The sequence below is a fragment of the Mustela nigripes genome, chromosome 9, assembly GCF_022355385.1.
Source record: "Mustela nigripes isolate SB6536 chromosome 9, MUSNIG.SB6536, whole genome shotgun sequence".
In the NCBI taxonomy this organism is placed as follows: Eukaryota; Metazoa; Chordata; class Mammalia; order Carnivora; family Mustelidae; genus Mustela; species Mustela nigripes.
Window position 1 is genome coordinate 20,131,106 of NC_081565.1, and position 20,778 is coordinate 20,151,883.

The 20,778-nt window shown below is 42.8% G+C and overlaps 2 protein-coding genes across 5 annotated transcripts in view; one reads left to right on the top strand and one right to left on the bottom strand.

Annotated features, from left to right (window-relative positions):
- The window catches only part of SLC31A1 (solute carrier family 31 member 1), a 42,831-nt gene extending 25,982 nt beyond the window's left edge, over positions 1-16,849 (bottom strand). Inside the window, exon 1 of the mRNA XM_059411032.1 lies at positions 16,689-16,849. The gene's annotated coding sequence lies outside the window, so the exon portion shown is untranslated. The remainder of the gene's footprint in view (positions 1-16,688) is intronic.
- A 196-nt stretch (positions 16,850-17,045) lies between these two features.
- FKBP15 (FKBP prolyl isomerase family member 15) overlaps positions 17,046-20,778 on the top strand; it is a 54,882-nt gene continuing 51,149 nt past the window's right edge. For all 4 annotated transcript variants that reach the window (XM_059411024.1, XM_059411025.1, XM_059411027.1 and 1 more), the window contains exon 1: positions 17,046-17,177. In XM_059411024.1, the coding sequence (XP_059267007.1) occupies positions 17,125-17,177 (53 nt within the window). In that variant the 5' untranslated portion in view covers positions 17,046-17,124. The remainder of the gene's footprint in view (positions 17,178-20,778) is intronic.

Consider the following 20,778-nt stretch of genomic DNA (forward strand, 5'->3'; position numbering starts at 1 on the left):
CCCCCCCCCCCCCCCCGCCTATTTGCGATCTCTGTCTGTCAAATACATAAATAAAATCTTTAAAAAACCCCAACAACTAGGAAACAAAATCTCACAGTATTCTGAACATCAAAATGTAAAAATATATGAAAGTGCTGATACATTAATGACATACATAGTAAATAATACATGTTAATTACTTTCTTTCTAGCTCAAGGATTTCTTAAAGTGTCTGAATCAGGATCATTTGTGATGTCCAGTGAAAAATGAAAATTACAGACTCTACTCCAGACCAGTGAATCTCCTTGCAGAGAACGGGCCTCAGAATCTAGCTATTTATCAAGCTATCTAGGAAAATCCTACATACTCTAAACTTTGAGAACCATAATTCTTTTCTTTTTAAGATTTTATTTTATTTGATAGAAGACACAGTGAGAGAGGGAACACAAGCCTGGGGGAGTGCGAGAGGGAGAAGCGGGCTTCCCGCTGAGCAGGGAGCTCTATGTGGGGCTTGATCTTAGAACCCTGGGATCACAACCTGAGCTGAAGGCAGACGCTTAATGTCTGAGCCACCCAGGCGCCCCGAGAACCATAATTCTAAATTACAGAGATATACGATACACAGTACACAGAATCTCAGGATTTGATGTTTAACAAGTGATAGCTTAAAAAAAAAGAAAAAGAAACAGGAAAAGAATGTCAAGATTCAACCAGGAACTAAATAAAGCATTTGTTTATTGTGGTATTCCAAAAGGTCAGAGAGCTAACCTAGCTTCACTTAAAATTTATCACCTGATAATCACCTAATAATCAAAGAACCTTCTGGGCTATTTAATACCAAATGGCTCATCTTCGGGATCTGATAGAGTTGTTTTTGTTTTTATTGTTGTTGTTTTAACCTACTATGTGAATAAAATCTCTGAGTTCCAGATGAAGGGGAATCTCCTGTAGTCTTACTTTTCTAGACTGGTTGTGAATTACAGTCAGTGAACTACCAAAAAGCCAGATCTCAAACAGGAAATGCACAAATGAAAACACCAAACTTCTGTGTGAAGAAATTGTTGCATATATTTCTCAACATGATTAGTGAAAGTAAGATTTGCTCCCAAGGTCTGTCCCTAACCATGAACTCTTACATTTTTGAGATTAGAAGGTCTGAGATCCAAAATAGCCCACCAAAAGCGAACAAAAAGCCACAAGTAGGAAGCTGTGGGCAGAAAGTATTTTCCCTTTCCTTTTCTATGGCGGCTCTCCAAGGACGCGGGGAGCATATTCATTCTCTAACTGGTAAAACCGTACCTGCTGGTTGTAGGCCCTTGGGCAAATTACTTAATATCTCTGTGCCTCAGCTCTAAAAATCAGAGTAAGAAACGTAGCTACCTCACAGGATTGTTTTCAGGACTGTTACGAGGAACTCACTAAGGTGACAGCATAGTAGTTGAGAGGGCAAGTTAGTTTCCTCAAAGCTAGGGCTGCCCGTAGCACCGATCTCGTGATGCTGTGAGCAAACAGTGACCCTGGAATGCTGTATTGCATTACTACTTCCTCATCTACTGTTCTCTCTAAACTTCAGTTCTCTGTCTTTGTCTCTTACCCCGCCCTGCTCCATAGCTCCCCTTTCTTTCTAACCTTTGCTGTTCTCATTTTGGGAGTGCTCGGGGTGAGCTAGTGAATCCCAGCCATTTAACTTCACCCACAGGGATGTCCTTTACTTCTGTTGAATTGGGTGGTCAGTAACTGGATTCCAATCTGCATCCATATTCTTTGAGGTGTCTCAAAGTTTCAGGCTTCTCTCACCCTGTCTTCTAATTATAAAAGATACATTTTATGGGTGGTTTCTCCATCAAGTAATTTGCCAACACCAGCTTGGCCTCGTACAGTTCAACTGAATTCTGACACTCACCAGAAACAGCATCAGATTCCAAAGGTTAAGGGCTGAATCCTAGAAGACTGCCCTCCACTTCAGATGCTAATTACAGACTCAGGTTATTACCCACACTTCTGACTAGATATAAAATCAGAAGTGTCTACAACCCCTTCTCTTTCGGTTTAAGTAATTTGTTAGAGCAGCCCACAGAACTAAGAAAATGCATTTACTCAAGAGATTACTGATTTATTACAAAGGATATTAAACAGTGTCGGAGGCAGGCCCCTGGCCAGGGCGGCCTCCGCCATTAAAAGATGGCGCCTCGCTAGTTGCCAGGTTAGGATTGCCTCGTGAGACTAAGTGGAATGCCCAAAGAGGAAGTAAATAGCATTGGTTGCTAGCGAAGTTGTTCGTTTAGGTGCACAGCCTGATTCGCTCCCTCCTGTACCCTGCTCGCTGCTTGGTCATGTAAGCGTATATAAGCGTGTAGACTTGCGGAAATAGAGAGAAGATGCATCCGAACCAGGGTTCTTGTTGTCCTTGCGGGGCGAGGGCGATAAATGGCGCCGGCACCCGGGAACTAAATAAAGGAATCTTGCAAGGTAATCAGCAGGAAAGCGGGGAGTAAAGGTCCGCAGGTAAGCGGGGACATTAGCCACGTTCAAAAGTGGGAATTCTGCGGTAGAGCCGGGAGTAAAAATAGAAAAACCTTGCAAGGGAGAAGTCCGCAGGTAAGCAGGGTAAAACCACGACAAAGGTGGTGGGAAACTTGTACAAGACCGCAACAAGAAGCAGGGCGGCCATAGAGCCGGGATTTTCTTATTGAAACCGCAGGTAAGCGGGGAAGGGACCACGATCAAAGTGGTGGGAATCTTGTACAAGTCCGCAATAAGGAGCGGGGCGGCCTTAGAGCCGGGATTTAGCGAGTCCGCAATAAGAAGCGGGGTGGCCTTAGAGCCGGGATTTAGCGAGTCCACAATAAGAAGCGGGGCGGCCTTAGAGCCGGAATTTAGCGGCGAGTCTTTAACGTCCGCGTCTGTTGTCTGTGTGTTCATAATGAGATCTGAAGTATCTAAAGTGCGGTTGGAAGGGTCTTTAGAAGACCTGCTGAAAGCCAATGGAACTCCACTAAAAGCAAAAACTGCTTGGGCCTTTTTTAATACAGTGGAAAAGGCAGCGCCTTGGTTCCTAGATGAAGGCTTGCTAAACATACCTCAATGGGACCACTTAGGGGAGGATTTGAAGAAACAGGATGCTTTAACTCTTTGCCTCAAATTTAACATAACAAAAGCACAGGCATGGGACCCAGTAGTCTCCTGCAGAAATTGCGTGACCTTACTACCTGCACCGTCCTTGGGGGTTAATCCTAAGTGTTTGTTACCTAATCATATATGGCATATGGATGTCACACATGTTTCAGAATTTGGAAAGTTAAGATACCTGCTCTGGAATAATTTTCGCCTCAGTGCATAGTGGGGGGGAATCCCGAGATGTTATCGCCCACTGCCTACAGGCTTTCGCGGCCTGGGGAAAGCCACGCCAATTAAAGACAGATAATGGTCCAGGCTACACCTCACAACCCTTTAAAGCCTTCCTACAACAACTTGACATTCACTTGATACATGGAATACCCTATAACCCACAAGGACAGGGTGTTGTGGAGCGCACGCATCTTACAATAAAAAATGTGCTTTATAAACAAAAAGGGGGAATAGGGGACACCTTCAGGTCCCCTAAAGATAAGCTCAACACCATTCTCTTTATTTTGAATTTTTTAACGTTGGACAAAACGGGTAAATCAGCTGCAGACAGACATGCAAGTGCTGCTGCTGCTCCCCCTAAGCCTTTAGTACTTTGGAAGGACATCCTCACAGGAAAGTGGAATGGACCAGATCCAGTGTTAGTATGGAGTAGGGGGTCTGTATGTGTTTTTCCACAGGAAAAGGAGGCTCCAATTTGGATCCCAGAGCGGCTGGTGCGTGCAGCCTTGCCTCCGAACACCAGTCATGATGCTGAAGATGCTGATGATAACTCTGGGGATGCTACACCTTCCTGTGGCAGACTCAAGCCAGAGAGCTGTGAGCAGTGGTTAAAGCATGGCTATATCCTTTACCAGTGACTAACTCTTCTCTCATATTGCCTCCTCTCCCTTTGATGCATGGCAGGTCTGTAACTTGCTAGGAGCATGTACTGATATCTCAGCAGTGTCCATGTTAAATGGTGGCAAATTCCTCAACTGTTCTTATAAACAAAATGACTCTAGTACCTTTGAGACAACAGTTAATGTGTCTTGTCCCAATAATATTACTTATCAGCCTACTCCCATATGCATCTGGCCACCGTTCCTTTTCCTCATAACACATGCTAGCGAGCTGAATGATACGTTGAATTGCACTAAGAATTGCTATCTTTCCCAGTGCTGGAATGTCACGGCCTTCAAGCTGGCTGTGATTATGCGTATCCCTAACCCATGTTCCTATCCCAGTTTCCATTCCAGAGGACAAGTTACCGGTGGTGCTATCCAGAAAGAAGAGAGATTTTGGTATCACAGCCGCCATTGTGACAGCATTGGCTATATCTACAGTAGCTGCCAGGGCAGCAGCAGTCTCACTTGCTGCAACTATACCCACTGCGGAAGCTGTGAACACCCTTGCAGAAGGAACGGCGGCTGCCCTTCAAACACAGACTCAGATCAATGCACATCTGCAAGCAGAAATCCTGATAGTCAACCAGGATTTGGTTCAAGAACAAGTGGACATATGGGGGGGCCCTATTGGGACTGGGATGTATAGTACCCTTCCCGGCAATTTATGTAACTCCCATAGCCTATACTAATATGAGTGACTTACAGAATGTCTCCCGACAGCTCTCCCAATACTTGCAGGGGAATTAGTCCGCAGATTTCCAAAACTATACTCAGCACCTGCTACTAGGCATAACAAGGATAAATAACACCAGAGTTGAGCTTGCAACCCTCCCAGAGATAACCAAAACATTGCAAGATGTGTTAAACTTTACGAAACAATGGGCTAGCGTAATTGGTCTGATGATAATCCATGTAGTGGGCTTGATTCTGCTAGTAAGGAAACTGCAAATTTGGAGGCGACAGCAACATAGGCAACAGCAAGCCATGGTGCAGGCTTTGTTAACCATCGAGGCTGGAACATCCCCCCAAGTGTGGCTAAGTATGCTGGATCGGTAGTCAACGACAGGTAAGATTGGTGGAGGAAATATACCAACCTAAGACAGGACGCAGATCATTGATATCTGCCGTCTGATGACGGGTAAGGATATTCCCCGCCACTGACAACCTAAGACAGGCACGATCCCTCCATAAAAGAAATAAGGGGGAGATGTCGGAGGCAGGCCCCTGGCCAGGGCGGCCTCCGCCATTAAAAGATGGTGCCTGGCTAGTTGCCAGGTTAGGATTGCCTCGTGAGACTAAGCGGAATGCCCAAAGAGGAAGTAAACAGCATTGGTTGCTAGCGAAGTTGTTCAATTAGGTGCACAGCCTGATTCGCTCCCTCCTGTACCCTGCTCACTGATTGGTCATGTAAGCGTATATAAGTGTGTAGACTTGCGGAAATAAAGAGAGAGAAGATGCATCCGAACTGGGGTTTCTTGTCGTCCTTGCGGGGCGAGGGCGATAGGGCTCGATTCCAGGACCCTGAGATCATGACCCAAGCTGAAGGCAGAGGCTTAACCCACTGAGCCACCCAGGTGCTCCAAGAAGGGGACTTTAGAAGAAACAAAACAAAATACAATACCATTAACTCACCTGAAAAATTAACAATAATTCCTTAATATCTTCAAGCGTCCAGCTTGTGTTTGCATTTCCCTCGAATGTCATATACATTTTTTAAGAACATAAACTTTAAGGGTGCCTGACACATTATGTTTTTGCCAATATGATACATTATGTTTTTGTCAATCCTATCTTTTCTACATCCTAGTTTTTAAGAGCAGGGAAGGGGCACTAATTCTGCCCTTTAATTCTAAGCTACAACATAGGACCATACACACTGTGGTATTTCTGAAACCATAATAAAGAAAACTCTCTTTGTGGTCAGTTGCTAGAAAACTTAACGGCCCTTGTACAAGTAACAGGCAGAAGGAAGCCTAGTGAGACATCCACCTTAAGCTACCCAAAAGTAATGTCCCTTGGGAGCCTGGCATTCAAGAAAGTTTATATTTGAAAAGATGGGACCTACCTGGGAAAGCTGCATGTGCGGCCTGTCATCCTCTCACCTGTAACTTTGGGAGTTAAGAGTGCACAAGTGAGCTGAGCCACCTATCCCACAGAGTGTCTACGTACTCAAAGCATGGCCTAACGACAAGTTTCTTTATTCCAAAATTAGAAAAGCCAACACTGATTCAATTGTCTCTTCTAAATGTACAACATTACTTATAAGCCAGAGTTTGTATTCATCTAGTATTCCCTTTTATCTTTATGATTTCATACACATGAGATTTGTGGGAAGGAATAAAAAGATACATGTTTATTTTGAGTTGACTATTCCTAGGTTATTTCTTTGAGTATGTCTAATTCCACAGCTCCCACTAACATGTAGCTAAGTGAGTGAGGTCCGAATTTTTAACCGCAGCACAAGGAATGGCAGTGGGAGCCAAAAGGAAAGTGTGTGTACACTTCCTTAAACACCAAACCGCACACACATGCACACACCCTGCTTTAAAATAGTTTACTTGGCCTTTTGTCCCTTCCTAAATCATACTAGGTGTGCAGAGGGGTGGCTTGGAAGGTGTTCACATTATGGCGAGAAAAGGAAAGATGTGGCACCTTCAGAGCCAAACAGAGGAAAGATCACTCTGACATCTACCCAACTCAATTCAATGAGTATTTATCAAGTACCCTCTTCCCAGGGCCTATTGGAAATACAGAGATGAAGAAGATAGAGGCTCTGATTGAAACCTATTTACAGAACAAATTTCACAAATGGCTTAAGGCACATAGAGAATGATGGAGGTGAGAAATGGAAGATGAGTAGGTTTAGTCAAGAAGCACAGGGGGATGACAGATTTCTGATCTGCTTTGTGGTCCCTAGTTCCTCAAAAAGACATCTGAAATGGGTACCACTCATTTCACAAAATTATCACTTTCCACAATCACCAAAAACCTGGCAAGCCAGTGAAAACCACACACTAAAAGACATTTCAGTTATCCTCTCTTCCTTGATTTTTCCACTTTCATTCCTTACATGGATGGGCTGCAATAAATAGCTAATTTTCTGAATCCTCTGTGTGGTAAGTATTGGTGAAAGTAGTTAGAAGCCCGTCCCATTTTGTCCTGAGTTTGTAACATTCACCTTAACTCAAATTCAAATTAATTCAAATTAATTCAGTTAATTCAAATTAACCCCTGAGTGATACAGCACACTGAACAGCACTAGAAAAATCTATAGGATCGTGATGTAGTAGGTGACTTTGGTCAAATTTGTAATTAAACATTATTTTGGTGAGGTTGTCTATACTTGGCCCTTACTTAAAGATGTAGTTTCTGAATAACAAGAGATAAAAATTAAGATGCTTCAGAGGCGCCTGGGTGACTCAGTTAGTTAAGTGTCTTATTCTTGATTTCAGCACAGGTTATGATCTCAGGGTAGTGGGGCTGAGCCCCATTTCAGGCTCTGCACTCACCAGGGAGTCGGCTTGGGAGTCTCTCTCTCCTTCTCTCTCTGCTCCTCCCACACACACTCTCTCAAATGAAGAAATCAATTTAAAAAATTAAGATGTTTCAAGAAAATGATACCTTACCATCTCTTTAGCTGTTCATTCACAATTAAAATCTCATAGAATACCAAAAGTAGAAGAGTGTTTAATTATCTGTCTGATGTACAGATACTTTGAGCCAGTAATTCCACCTCTAAATACAGTTGACCCTTGAACAACATGGTGGTTGGGACACCAACCTCGAAGCAGTCAAAAATCTCTGTATGCCTTTTGACTCTCCAAAACTGAACTCCTGAGAGCCTGCTGTCAACTGGAAACCTTGCTGATGACATAGTCGATTAATATGCTTTGTACCTTATACATATTATATACTTTATTCTTACAATAAAGTAGGCTAGAGAGACACCTGGGTGGCTCAGTCGGTTAAGCATCTGCCTTTGGCTCAGATCATGATCCCGGGGTCCTGGGATCAAGCCCCACATTAGGCTAGGGAGCCTGCTTCTCCATCTACCCCTCCCCCTGCTGCTGCTCTCTTTTTCTCTTTCTCTTTTTTCAAAAATAAATAAATAATTTTTTTTTAAAAAGTAAGCTAGAGAAAATAAAATTATTAAGAAGATCATAAAGAAAAGAAAATACACTTACAGTGCTATATTGTAAAAAAATTCACCTGTAAGTGGAATCACACAGTTCAAATCCATTTTGTTCAAGGATCAGATGTATCTGTCCTAAAGACACACTGACACATGTATCAAATGTTATATGAACAAAGTTATCTGTCATAGGACTGTGATAGCAAAATACTGAAAATACAACATAAATATTTATTGATTAAGTATGGATTAAATAAATTATCATATTTCCATAAAATGGTATACTTTGCAACCATAAATAAGAATGAAGAAACTCGTAGGCACCTGGGTGGCTCAGTGGGTTGAGCCTCTGCCTTCGGCTCTGGTCATGGTCTCAGGGTCCTGGCATCGAGCCCCACGTTAGGCTCTCTGCTCAGCAGGGAGCCTGCTTCTCCCTCTGCCTGTCTCTCTGCCTACTTGGGATCTCTCTCTCTGTCAAATAAAAAAATAAAATCTTAAAAAAAAAAAAAAGAATGAAGAAACTCTTTATATACTTACATGAATGATCTCCAAGTTATGAGATTAAAAAAAGCAGGTGTGCTGTATGCTAGCATTTGTAAAAAAAATTCAATAGGGTTAAAAGTATATATACATTATTTATAAACACCTATACTTATCCCTAGGGGTCAGAGCATAAGAAAGAGATAACATTGTGATTTGTAGGAGGGAAATTGGTCAGATGTGGGTAGGAGTAGAAGGAACATTTTTCACTAAATATCCTTCTGTATCTTTTGAATTGTGAACCATGTGAATATATTTCCTATTTTCAAAAATTACATTATTAAGTACAACTCCCCTAATTTACAGGTGAAGAAGCTGAGGCCCACGTTATTAAACAATGACCCTAATATACTCTTTAGTATATTAGTATATACCATCTACTTTTCCTATAAGGTTTCTGTAACAGTGGTCTAATCACTTACCCCAAACCTCCCATTTCTCCAGGAGGGTCTGTTGGCAAGCAGCTAAGCAGGGGGAATTTCTGAGCTTTACATTTCCTGTTTTAGTGACAAATAACATAGACATTCCTGTTTCTCTTGCCCACTCTCACCTTTCTGTACAAAGAAGATCAAGTATACAAGTACATTCTTCACAAAGGCCTTTAGTGAAGCAATTATTTGCCTGGTGTGAATAGGACAACTCAAATTTGATATGTCAAGCAAACAAACTGAAAAGGTCTTTTAGTTATGCAATGACAGAAGGGCCTAAGTCCAAGGGGAGTGGATCTCTCAGCTACTATACTCCATTTCTGGGACACCCTTTGTTGTTGGCTAAGCCATATCCTGAAATCCAGCAATCACGAGATACACCCTTTCGTACCCTCCGACTGGATTCTTTTTTAGTCTTGATACGTTTCCAACGTGCTAACCGTGCGTGCGTATGATTTATGTAGATTTCAGTGTTTTATAGACAGTGTGATAAGAGTATAAAAAGCACTGGACTAGACATGAGAGGCTCTGAGCTACAGACACAAGCGCCATACGTTAGCCACAGAACACAAAGCAAATCACTTAAACCCAACAAGGGCTAGTTTTTTTTTATTGCAAAATGAACATAAAAATACCTACACTATGTCAATCTCAGGGTTGTAAGGATCAAATATGTTGAAATACTTTCTAAGGTACAGTAAGGACGGAATATAATTAGTAATAGTTTGCTTACTCATTAGACGACACAATTAATCTCTAAAAGGAGATGTCCCAGTCACACATAGGGCTCACTTTCATGTTTCTTAAAGTATAGAGCCTCTTACACTTGGATTTAAAGAACACAAGCTAATCAGATAAACACACATCACCAAAACACTGCTTTAACTGCCTTCCTGTTATAATCAAAGGCAGACAAAGGTTCCCCTTGCTTAAATTTTCCTTTTTTTTAAGGTAGGCTCCATGCCAATGTAGGGTTTGAACTCATGACCGTGAGATCAAGAGTCGCATGCTCTACTGACTGTACCAGCCAGACATCCCTAAATTCTCTTTTAGTTAACGTTATACAGGATTTTAATCATCTAGATCATAATGTTATTGGTTTGCCTGTGAACACTGGGAATTAATTTGGTGTGAGGCAGAAACTAGAAAACATTTTATTTTATTTTATTTTTTTAAAGATTTTATTTATTTATTTGTCAGAGAGAGAGAGAGCAAGAGCGAGCACAGGCAGAGTGGCAGGCAGAGTCAGAGGGAGAAGCAGGCTCCCTGCGGAGCAAGGAGCCCGATGTGGGACTCGATCCCAGGATGCTAGGATCATGACCTGAGCCGAAGGCAGCTGCTTAACCAACTGAGCCACCCAGGCGTCCCTAGAAAACATTTTAAATAGTATTTTACTCCTCCCTCTCCCCTTAAAAAAAAAAAAAAGATTTATTTATTGAGGGTGTGTGCAAACAGGTAGAGGGGCAGAGTAAGAGGGAGAGAGAGAATCTTAAGCAGAGCCCCCCCCCCCCCCCGCCCAGCCCAGCTTGGGCACAACGTGGGGCTTGATCTCATAACCCTGAGATCATGACCTCAGCCAAAATCAAGAGTCTGATGCTTAACTGACTGAACCACCCAGGTGCCCCTCCGCCCTCCTTTTAATTAATAAAGGATGATTTAATGAAAATTCTCTGAAAGAATATACACAAAAATGAGAAAAGTTGTTTAATACCTCAGATGGAGGCTGCATTGTGTGGTGGAAAAGTACTGGGCTAGGAATCAGAAGCCCTGGGTTCTAGATCTGGGACTTATTATCTGTGTGACTCCGAGGAACTCACTCTCATCATTCATTCACTCAAATGTACTACTGTGTACTTATGGGGTGATGGAACTCTGATGAACCCCTATCCTCAAGAAGCCCAGTCTGGAGAAGGGATACATACAAATAATGAAAACCAGTATATGCCGTACTGAGATACAGATCCTGCACAAGGCTGTGTGGGAGCTGATAAAAAGTCATCAGAAAAGGTAGGGAGGAAAAAAGGTAGGAGAGAGGAATGGGGGCCTGCAAGTACATAGTTAGCAGCAGGCCTTTAACTTTGATTTTGAAAACCAAAAGACTAAGTTGTAGGTGCTCTACTGCTTCAAAACTGTGACCACTCAGCACAGTCTCATTAACACCTCTACTACCTGTTTGAAGGAAGACTCAACCTGGCTGAAAAGGTCCTCTAACATCTCACTGGTTGCTAGATTTGCTCTCTATAAGGTATAGATTCCCTCCAAATAATTTCTCCTGTTTACTTTCGTAATGCATGTTTCTATCTCACCATGCTGTACTGCATAAATTCTCAACCTACAAAAGCAGATTGTATACAAAAGCCTAAGGCCTTTGTGTAAAGGAAAAGAGGTAGGGTGGACCCTTCTCAACCCTTTCCTTTTCCGCAGGGCTTTGCATTCCTAGGATGGGCCCCTCCTCTGCTTGGGGATGTTACCTAAAGCTGAAATACCACTCAAAGCCACGGAACTTCAAAAGCATTTCCTTCCCAGCCCCTACTATAAGCTTTCTTTTGGCATAAATGGCTCGTTTTAATATATTAAGTATCAGCCTCTTTTTTTTTTTTTTTAATTTTTTATTTATTTGACAGACAGACCACAAGTAGGCAGAGAGGCAGGCAGAGAGAGAGGAGGAAGCAGGCTCCCCGCGGAGCAGAGAGCCCGATGCGAGGCTCGATCCCAGGACCCTGGGATCATGACCTGAGCCGAAGACAGAGGCTTTAACCACCGAGCCACCCAGGTGCCCCTAAGTATCAGCCTCTTGATGACTCTTGTAGCAAACTACAGAGGACTTTTGACTTTCTAAATGGCTTTATTATGCTAAAGTTGCATGTGGGAGGGCCCATATCATCAACCTGCCCTGTCTTCTTCTCTCCCTTTCCCCCAGTCTTGCCTGGCTTGCCAACTCTTTTTTTTTTTTTAAAGTGGGCTCGAACTCATGACCCTGAGATCAAGATCTACACTGCTTCACCGCTGAGCCACCCAGGCACCCCCTGGCTTGCTAACTTTAAATGGCAAAGTTACCTGGGGGATGCCTGGTCACTGACTTATCTGACATCTTCACTACTTAAAGTCATCTTGTCATTGTAAACACTTAGAACCTTTATTATTCTCAACGCAAAATTGTAACTTTAATCCAAAGAAAAACTGGATTGCAGCTTTTAAGGACTAATACCTTTTTCCCAAGTAGTGTTTACCATGCCTTATCTCATTCAATCCTCACCAACAACTCCACATTCTAGGGACTACTAGGAAAATGAAGTGGAGGTGTACCTGGCAGGCTCCGTCAGTGGAGTATAGGACTCCTGGTCTTGGGGCTATGAGTTTGAGCCCCATGCTGGGTGGAAAGAGTTCTTAAAAATAAAATATTCGAAAAGAAAGGAAGAAAGAAAGAAAGAAAGAAAGAAAGAAAGAAAGAAAGAAAGAAAGAAAGAAAGAAAGAAAGAAAGAAAAATGAAGCAGATACTTACACAGGAAACTTACTTTTTATGTCATATACTCCTAAACCACTTGGATTTTTTTCATATCAATCATGTCATTTAGAATAAATAATCCCACTTCCTACATAGCTAAGTAACTTATCCCCTTGGCTTTCAAGCTGTTAGACAAATATGGCCCTAGTCTCCTTTTCAATTTTTTTTTTTTTTTTTTGGCACAGAGAGAGAGATCACAAGTAGGCAGAGAGGCAGGCACAGAAAGAGGGGGAAGCAGGCTCCCCACCAAACAGAGAGCCTGATGTGGGGCTCGATTCCAGGTCCATGAGATCACAACCTAAGCCAAAGGCAGAGGCTTTAACCCACTGAGCCACCCAGGCACCCCTCCTTTTCAATTTTAATCCGTTACTTCCCTAGGTATTCTGATGTTTTATACTCTTAGCCAACGATCCCACAGAACTCTCTTAACTGATTTATTAAGTGGTAACACACTAACCAGCCTAGTCTCTAATATCATGGAATTAAAACTTCTTTTTCTCCCTCAGTGAAATCGTGTCCTCATCAAGTGTCAGGTAGGTCTGTTCAGAAATCAACTTGTGCCAGTTGTGCTTATTAATGTAAGAATAAAATTTAATAAAGTATTACATAAAGCAATTAAGTGTGACAAGAGAAAACAGCAGCAGCTAATACTTGCTACCTGCCAGATGCTATTCTAAGTGCTGTACATGAACTGACTTCTATAATCTTCACAAGAACCCTATAAATTAGATTATATCATTGTCCCTGTTTTCCAAAGGAGAAAACTGAGCAACGTGCCCAAGATCTGTATAAATGGCAAAACAATTTGGCTCCAGAGCTTAAGAATTAAGCTACTATACTACGTGGTCTGATAGTTGTTTGTATGAAAACCAAGTTGAAAGCTTTGGAAAGACTAGATAAAGATGAGTCACACAGATACATACAACTACTCAACCCTACCTTGTACGCCAAAGTAGCCATGGATAATACGTCAACAAATGAGCATGGCTGTGTTCCAATAAAACTATTTACAGAAACAGGCAGAAGGCTAGGACAAGGTTTGGCCCTCATGCTGTAGTTCACAGATCCTTGGGGCCCACACCCCAAGAAAAGGCTTATTTTAAAGACTGGCAAAAAGATGTTTATGCTTTAAGTTAAAATCAAATGGCTAAGATCTGTGTGTAAGTAATAACTGTATGATTCCCTATTTTAACTTATTTTTTTTAGTTGGCCAACTATTGGCCCTAATTGCATCAAATTAGAGGGCAACTCTGGTCTTGTAAGAAATTTGTGCTTTCTCTCCTGTCTCTGTGGTTTTGCCAAAGCCACCCCCTCAACCTGGAGAACTATGGTTCCTCATTTCCATTTGAAATTCCACTCATCTTCAAAGCCCATTATCTAACCCCACATACTCCTCCAAACAAGATACAATCTCTTCTTCCTTTGAAAACCTACAATAATTAATTTCTACTTATGGGACTTACTTTGCTGTCTTCTAGTACAATTATTTGTATAGTTCAACTATCCCCACTGTTCAACTATAAGCACTTTGAGGACAACAATGACTTAATCATCTTCCTATTCCAGGCAACACTCTGAACAGTGCCTTACACATAGAAGGTTTTCAGATATTTCTTGAATTGTGTTTGACATTCTTCTGTTTTTAGTGACTGGACAGAAAAAACACTATACCAATTCCCCCAAAACTATATTCAATTCATATTGCTAGCATCACACCTATCATGTAACCTGGTTGTAACTTCGAACTTTAATAATTTTTATAGTTTAATATTTACAGTGCATTCACTAGTACAGATTAGTATGGGTACACCTGGATAGAAAAATTATCATCTCTATAGCAAAATTCTGATAATTAAAAAAAAAAAAAGATTTTATTTATTTATTTATTTGAGAGAGAGAGGGAGAGAGCACACAAGTGGAGAGAGGAGCAGGGGGAAGGAATCTCAAGCAGACTGCCCTCTGAGCGTGGATCCTGATGTGGGATCGATTTTATGATCCTGAGATCATGACCTGAGCTGTAATCAAAAGTCAGACGCTTCACTCACTGAGCCACCAAGGTGCCCTGACAGTGGCTTTTTAGATGTACCTAATCCTGCAGTTCAAATCGTGCAAGACTGAGGAAACCTCACCACTTTCTCATACTGCTGATCAGAACTAGTAGCTGTGTTCCCACAGTGGTGACCTGGGCATGCATATTTGCTGTGTCCCAACTGCCAAAAATGCTGATCCAGATTTTACATGCCTGCCTGTCTAAAGAGGCTATTTAAATGCCCTGGATGAAAAACATCCCCAACTCAAGAATTCAGGATTAGCATTCAAATGATCTTTCAGGAATTTTTTTTTAAAGCACAATTCAGATGTTTCAGTGCTAGAATGACGATGACCAGCACTGAGGAAAAGGGTTAGAAAAAGTGATGTCACTTAGGCAGTTCATTCTCCCTCTCCTGAGAGGTAGCTAAGTTCATACTCTAAACAGAGCTACTGCAAAGGGTTGCAGTTCTAGTGCTTAGATTCCAGTTCCATCACTGTTTTCACACTGTCAGCCTTCACTGCTTTAATCATCTTAATCTATAAAATGGACACAGGAAACAGACAACAGCCTTGTATCTTAGTTTAATAGAGGAATCCTTTACTAACAAAAATCAGAGCTACATATACTATTTCTAGCTATTCCACCCCCCTTTTCCCCCTCCCCTAGAGCTTTAAACAACAGTAAAATTATCTTCAACTAGTTCACAGCTAGTACAGCATTTTTATCTTTCTGGAAGGCAAGAGCCATTGCATGGTTCTCTGGCTCACAGGTGAAAAAAAAATCCCAAGAGCATAAATTAAGGAATGGGAATAAAGATGAATTCCATTACTCAGTCTAAAAAAGAGTAAGAATCCATTATGGTCAAGAAGGCAGGGTGCTCTGTGACACAGGTGACATCAAGATGAATAAAACTGCCCCTGTCCTTGAGGAGCTTACAATTTAGTACAAGCACAAAAACTGTAATAAAAAACAGCACAAGGGAAGAAATACAAGAAGTACAAAGTTCTCTAGGAGCTGAATCCTACCAATCATTTCACTTCAATTTCATGCTAACAGACTAAAACACCCAGGTAAGGGACACCTGTTGTCCTAACCTGATCAAGAGAAGCTCCGCAGGAAACAACCGCAGTTGAGAGATATGGAAACAGATGCTACAGTGACACACTACAGGCTTACCCACACATTGGCTAAACCAGGCTTACCTGGAGATGGTCTGAAGAATTATACCAGAAATACTTATATAAGATTACAGAGAAGGTGGAAACTGTAGAAGATAAGTCCCTACCAACTGATGTTGACTTCGGTCTGTGGCAAAAAACAAAAACAAAAACAAAACAAACAGAAAAAAACCCACAACAACAACTAAGCAAAACCCAGACCAAGACTGGGACTGGGGATTTTCGCTTCTAAAGGTTTCTCTCTTCCATCACTCACCCCCAGAATATCCTGCTCTTCTGCACCTCACCTGGATAGGGAGGGGAATTCTCTCCAAATGTACGCCAGAGTGTAGCAATAGCCACTTTGTAAGGACGCACAGTACTTAAGAGTTGATAAGGTTCTTTTTCATCCATCAGCTTACTAAGTCCTGAATCAAGAGACTAGGGATCCAGCCCCAGTCCGCCCTTTACTCTGTATGACCTCGGACTAGTCCTCCAAGTGCTTATTACTTCCTTTCTCTATTGCAAATTCTGGGATTATGAGGAGACTGGGATTGAATTCGATGACCTCTGAGGTCTAAAAGCTTCCTGACCAGCCGGCACAGAGAAACACTGGAGAAAGAGCCCGTTGAATAAATAGGGACGGCGGCCACAGGGGACAAGGGAGAGGAACGACAGGTCCGTTTTATAGACGGGGAAAGTGAGGCACCAAGCACCCAGCCCCAAGGTCACTCTAGCTATGTCACTGTAGGGGCCCGGCCGAAAGCTCAGCCTCCAGACTGCCAGTCCCGGGCCCTTTCTCCTTTCGCAGAGCGGAGAAGAGTGGCGTGGAGGGTCCTTGTCCCCAGGGAGAAAGGACTGTGCCCATGCCAGGGGTGGGGGACCGACCGTCAGTGCTTACCTTCCAGATCGAGTCTCGCCACCGGCACCTCCCTCTTAGAACCTTAACCCGTCACCACCCCCGCGACTCTTCCGAAGCCCCCTCCACTTCTGCCGGGCTCGACGTGTCCACGACCGCCACCGAGGCCGCTGATTCCCGCCCCTGCCCCGCCCCCTGACTCGTCGGCCAATCCTTGTGCAGGATTTCGGAGCTCCCGCGGATTTCACCGCCTCTGCAGGCTGGTGAAGCCTTACGTCACGGGCGCGCGTGCCCATGAGGACCTCCCATTTGCCTTTCCCCCACCTTCTCCGGAGCCTAGACCCCTCCCCGCTGAGCCACCGTGCGAGAGTTCGTCCTGCCGGAAAGCAGCACGCCGCCGCGGCATTTCACGACGTCGGCGGTGAAAGGCCCGAAAACACTCTTGCTTTCCTCCTACCGCTGGACGAAAGGCACCGCGATGTTCGGTGCGGGAGACGAAGATGACACGGACTTTCTCTCTCCTAGCGGCGGGTGAGTGACTGGGAAGCGTAGGACAGAGGACGTAATGAGAGAACTGGGCAAATGGTTGGTGGGCTCGCAGTCTTATCAGACTTCTTCCCAACTTCCGGGTCCAGACCCCTTCCACATTCCGGTGCTCTACAGGTTTCAGAATCCGGGCAGAGCTCGAATCTGTGCCGTGTCTGTCCACCTCGATTCTGGACCTGGCATGTCCCTTGTCACTCACTATGGCCCTGGGGTTCGTCTTCTGCTTTGTGGGTCAGTTTCTCCTTCTGTGAAGTGGAGGTGATTACTGATGACAGCATCTGCCTCAGAGTTTTTATAGGAGTGAGTTGGGACCGATAGGAGACTTACTCTTCCCCGTGGACAAAGCAGTGACACTTCAGAATTGGCCCTTGTGGGTCCGCTCCAGCATCCTTCCAGGCCCAGCCCGATGTCACCTTTTGGGGCTTTCCCTTTTCTCACAGACCCAGGCAGAATGCATTGCTTTCTCTTCCTTATTACCACAGCTAGGCTGATCACGTCTATCCTTGCAACACCGAATTTATTAGATTATGAACCCTGACGGAACAGAGAACCGCTTTTGCTGTTCATCTGTGTCTAGCGCTCAGCGCAGTACGCCATGTGTGCTCCAGAAGTGCCTGTTGAATGAATGATAGCTGTGAAATTGCACTTTAAAGTTTAAAACCAATGTAAGAGACTGCAGTCGCTATCCCCTGCCCCCAGTCGTTATATATACCAGCCTGGGGTGCAAGACTTCAGGAGGCAGGGTCTTGTCTTTTCCCATGATCAGTTTAGCCTTTTCCCTCATGTTGTGTCAGTAGACAGCTTGACTCCTTTGAAAGTGAGCTGCCAATCCTGATCCTTGCAGAGCCCTTTCTTTGAACACATGTTTAAGCGATTTAAAGAATGTACAGAAGAACTATGAATACACCAGCCTACACTCCTCACCTTACTGCTAAGAGGTTACAAAAATGATTAAGCTTCTGTGCCTGTTCTCAAGTCGCTTCTGTTGGAGAGTTCAGTACAAGAATGATCATAAAATGACATTGTCTCTCTTTTGACGTTGAATAGGATCTTTTGACTTGCACTATGACTGGCTGTATATTACCTACCCTTAAGTCATTTTTTCACCCTTATCACCCTGTCCACCCCTGCTCTCACTTCAGATGGTCTATGTCCACTGAGTTCTGCTTTGGGTTCTTTCAGTTGCTCAGTTATTTTAGAGTTAAGTGATGCTTTTTCTCCTTTTACCTGGTTACACCCAAAACACTGACTAAAATTTCCACATAGTCCAGCCTGCTGCTGTTGACTGTGTAGTCACCTTTTTGATTTAGGCTTAATTCACCTATTAAAAAAAATTTAATGAGCTAATAAATAGATTCAAGTGAAAAATAAAGAGATGAACCCAATTTCAAATGAGCAAAAGATCTGAATAGATATTTCTCCAAAGAAGATGTACAAATTGCCAGTAAGTACGTAAGAAGATGCTCAACATCATTAGTTATAGGGAAATTAAAATAAAAGCCAAAGAGATGCCATCTCACACCCACTAGAATGGCTGTTATCAAAGAGACAGTAATGGGGGCACCTGGTTGGCTCCGTGGGTTGAAGCCTCTGCCTTCAGCTCAGGTCATGATCCCAGGGTACTGGGATCCAGCCCTGCATCAGGCTCTCTGCTCAGCAGGGAGTCTGCTTCTCCCTCTCTCTCTGCCTGCCTCTCTGCCTACTTGTGATCTCTGCCAAATAAATAAATAAAATATTTTTTTAAAAAAAGACAGTAATGTGCTGGTAAGGATATAGAGAAATCAGAACCAAATACAGGCAGAACACTCTGTATGATGGTGAGTTACTGCAAATATGGCCATGCAAGCTGAAACTACAGAGCAAGCTTAAAAATCAATGGGAAAGATTATAATTGTTTCATGGCCTTTAAAAATTTTGGTTGAAACAAACTGTTGCCACCTTGAGAATTAGTATTTTATTTCTGTTTTTAAAAACTTATCAAGAGGGGTGCCTGGGTGGCTCAGTCAGTTAAGCACTTACCTTCAGCTCACGTCCTGATCTCTAGGTCCTGAAATCAAGCCCTTTGTTAGGCTTCCTGCTCAGGAGGAAATCTGTTTCTCCCTCTACCTCTTCACCCCTGCCCCGGCTCCTGTGTACACGTGGTCTCTCTCTCTCTAATAATAAAAATAAAATCTTTAAAAAAAACCTATCAAGGGAAGAAGTCAACAGTGCTTGCCTTCTCTTTGTACAACTTATAATACCGAGTGAGCATTTACGTATACTTTGGCAAATATGCCAAGGTATAGAAGAGTGAGCATTTGTTCTATACCTTGCTGTCACACAGGCGCCCCTATAAGAGATACTGTAAATTCACATTCTTCCCTAGGTGAAAATATCTGAGAGAAGTCTGTAAATGAATGTGAAAGCTCCCAACTTTTTTTTTTTTTAAAGATTTTATTTATTTATTTGACAGATATCACAAATAGGCAGAAAGGCAGGCAGGGGTGGGGGAGCAGGCTCCCCGCTGAGCAGAGAGCCTGATGTGGGGCTCAACCCCAGGACCCTGAGATTATGACCTGAGCCAAAGGCAGAGCCTTTAACTCACTAAGCCACCCTGGTGCCCCAAAGCTCCCAACTTTTATGCAACAAGCAGTCTGCAACTGACTGAAAATGACAGAGTAGATAACACCAGTCACGTGTTCTTTTCTAGATTCCTGGCCTGAGATAGTTCTTGGTGGCTCAGCTATCCCGCTTTTTTGATCAGGCCCATCAAGAACACGAGATATTTTAGTTCTAGGTGTTTAACTGTGCTCCCAGCATGCCTGGGTTTCTCAGTTAGTTAAGTGTCTGCATTTGGCTCAGGTCATGATCCCAGAGTCCTGGGATCAAGTTCCATGCTGGGCTCCCTGCTCTCAACCTCTGGCCCTCCACCCACTTGTTTTCTCTCTCTCTCTGTCTCTCAAATAAATAAAATCTTTCTTCAAAACTGTGCTCCTAAACACAGACCGCAGCTAATTGAATGATAGAAGGCTTAGTAAACAAAGTTGTACAGATCACTTATTTTTGTTCCCAATAATAACCAGAGAAACCAAATCAGATTTAAGATTGAGAATATTGAAAGTTTTACCAACCGTCCCTGATTCAGCTATTCCTTCTTTGTTTTTTCCTGAGGAAGTAGAACATATGACAGTAAGTATTGCAGCTGCTTTCGACTTCCTCTTATAACTGTAGTTTGCTGTAAATATACTTGCTTATTAATTTTCAAGTGTTTGATTCCATTTAGGATATTCAAGTCTGGTAGAAGTGGGAATATTAGTGCCTGAGATGGCTGTTGAGATGATTGGTAATCTGTGTTCCAAGTTTCCAGGCCTTTTCAAATCCATGTTTACCCTTCCCTCTCTCTCTGCCTGCCTCTCTGCCTACTTGTGATCTCTGCCAAATAAATAAATAAAATATTTTTTTAAAAAAAGACAGTAATGTGCTGGTAAGGATATAGAGAAATCAGAACCAAATACAGGCAGAACACTCTGTATGATGGTGAGTTACTGCAAATATGGCCATGCAAGCTGAAACTACAGAGCAAGCTTAAAAATCAATGGGAAAGATT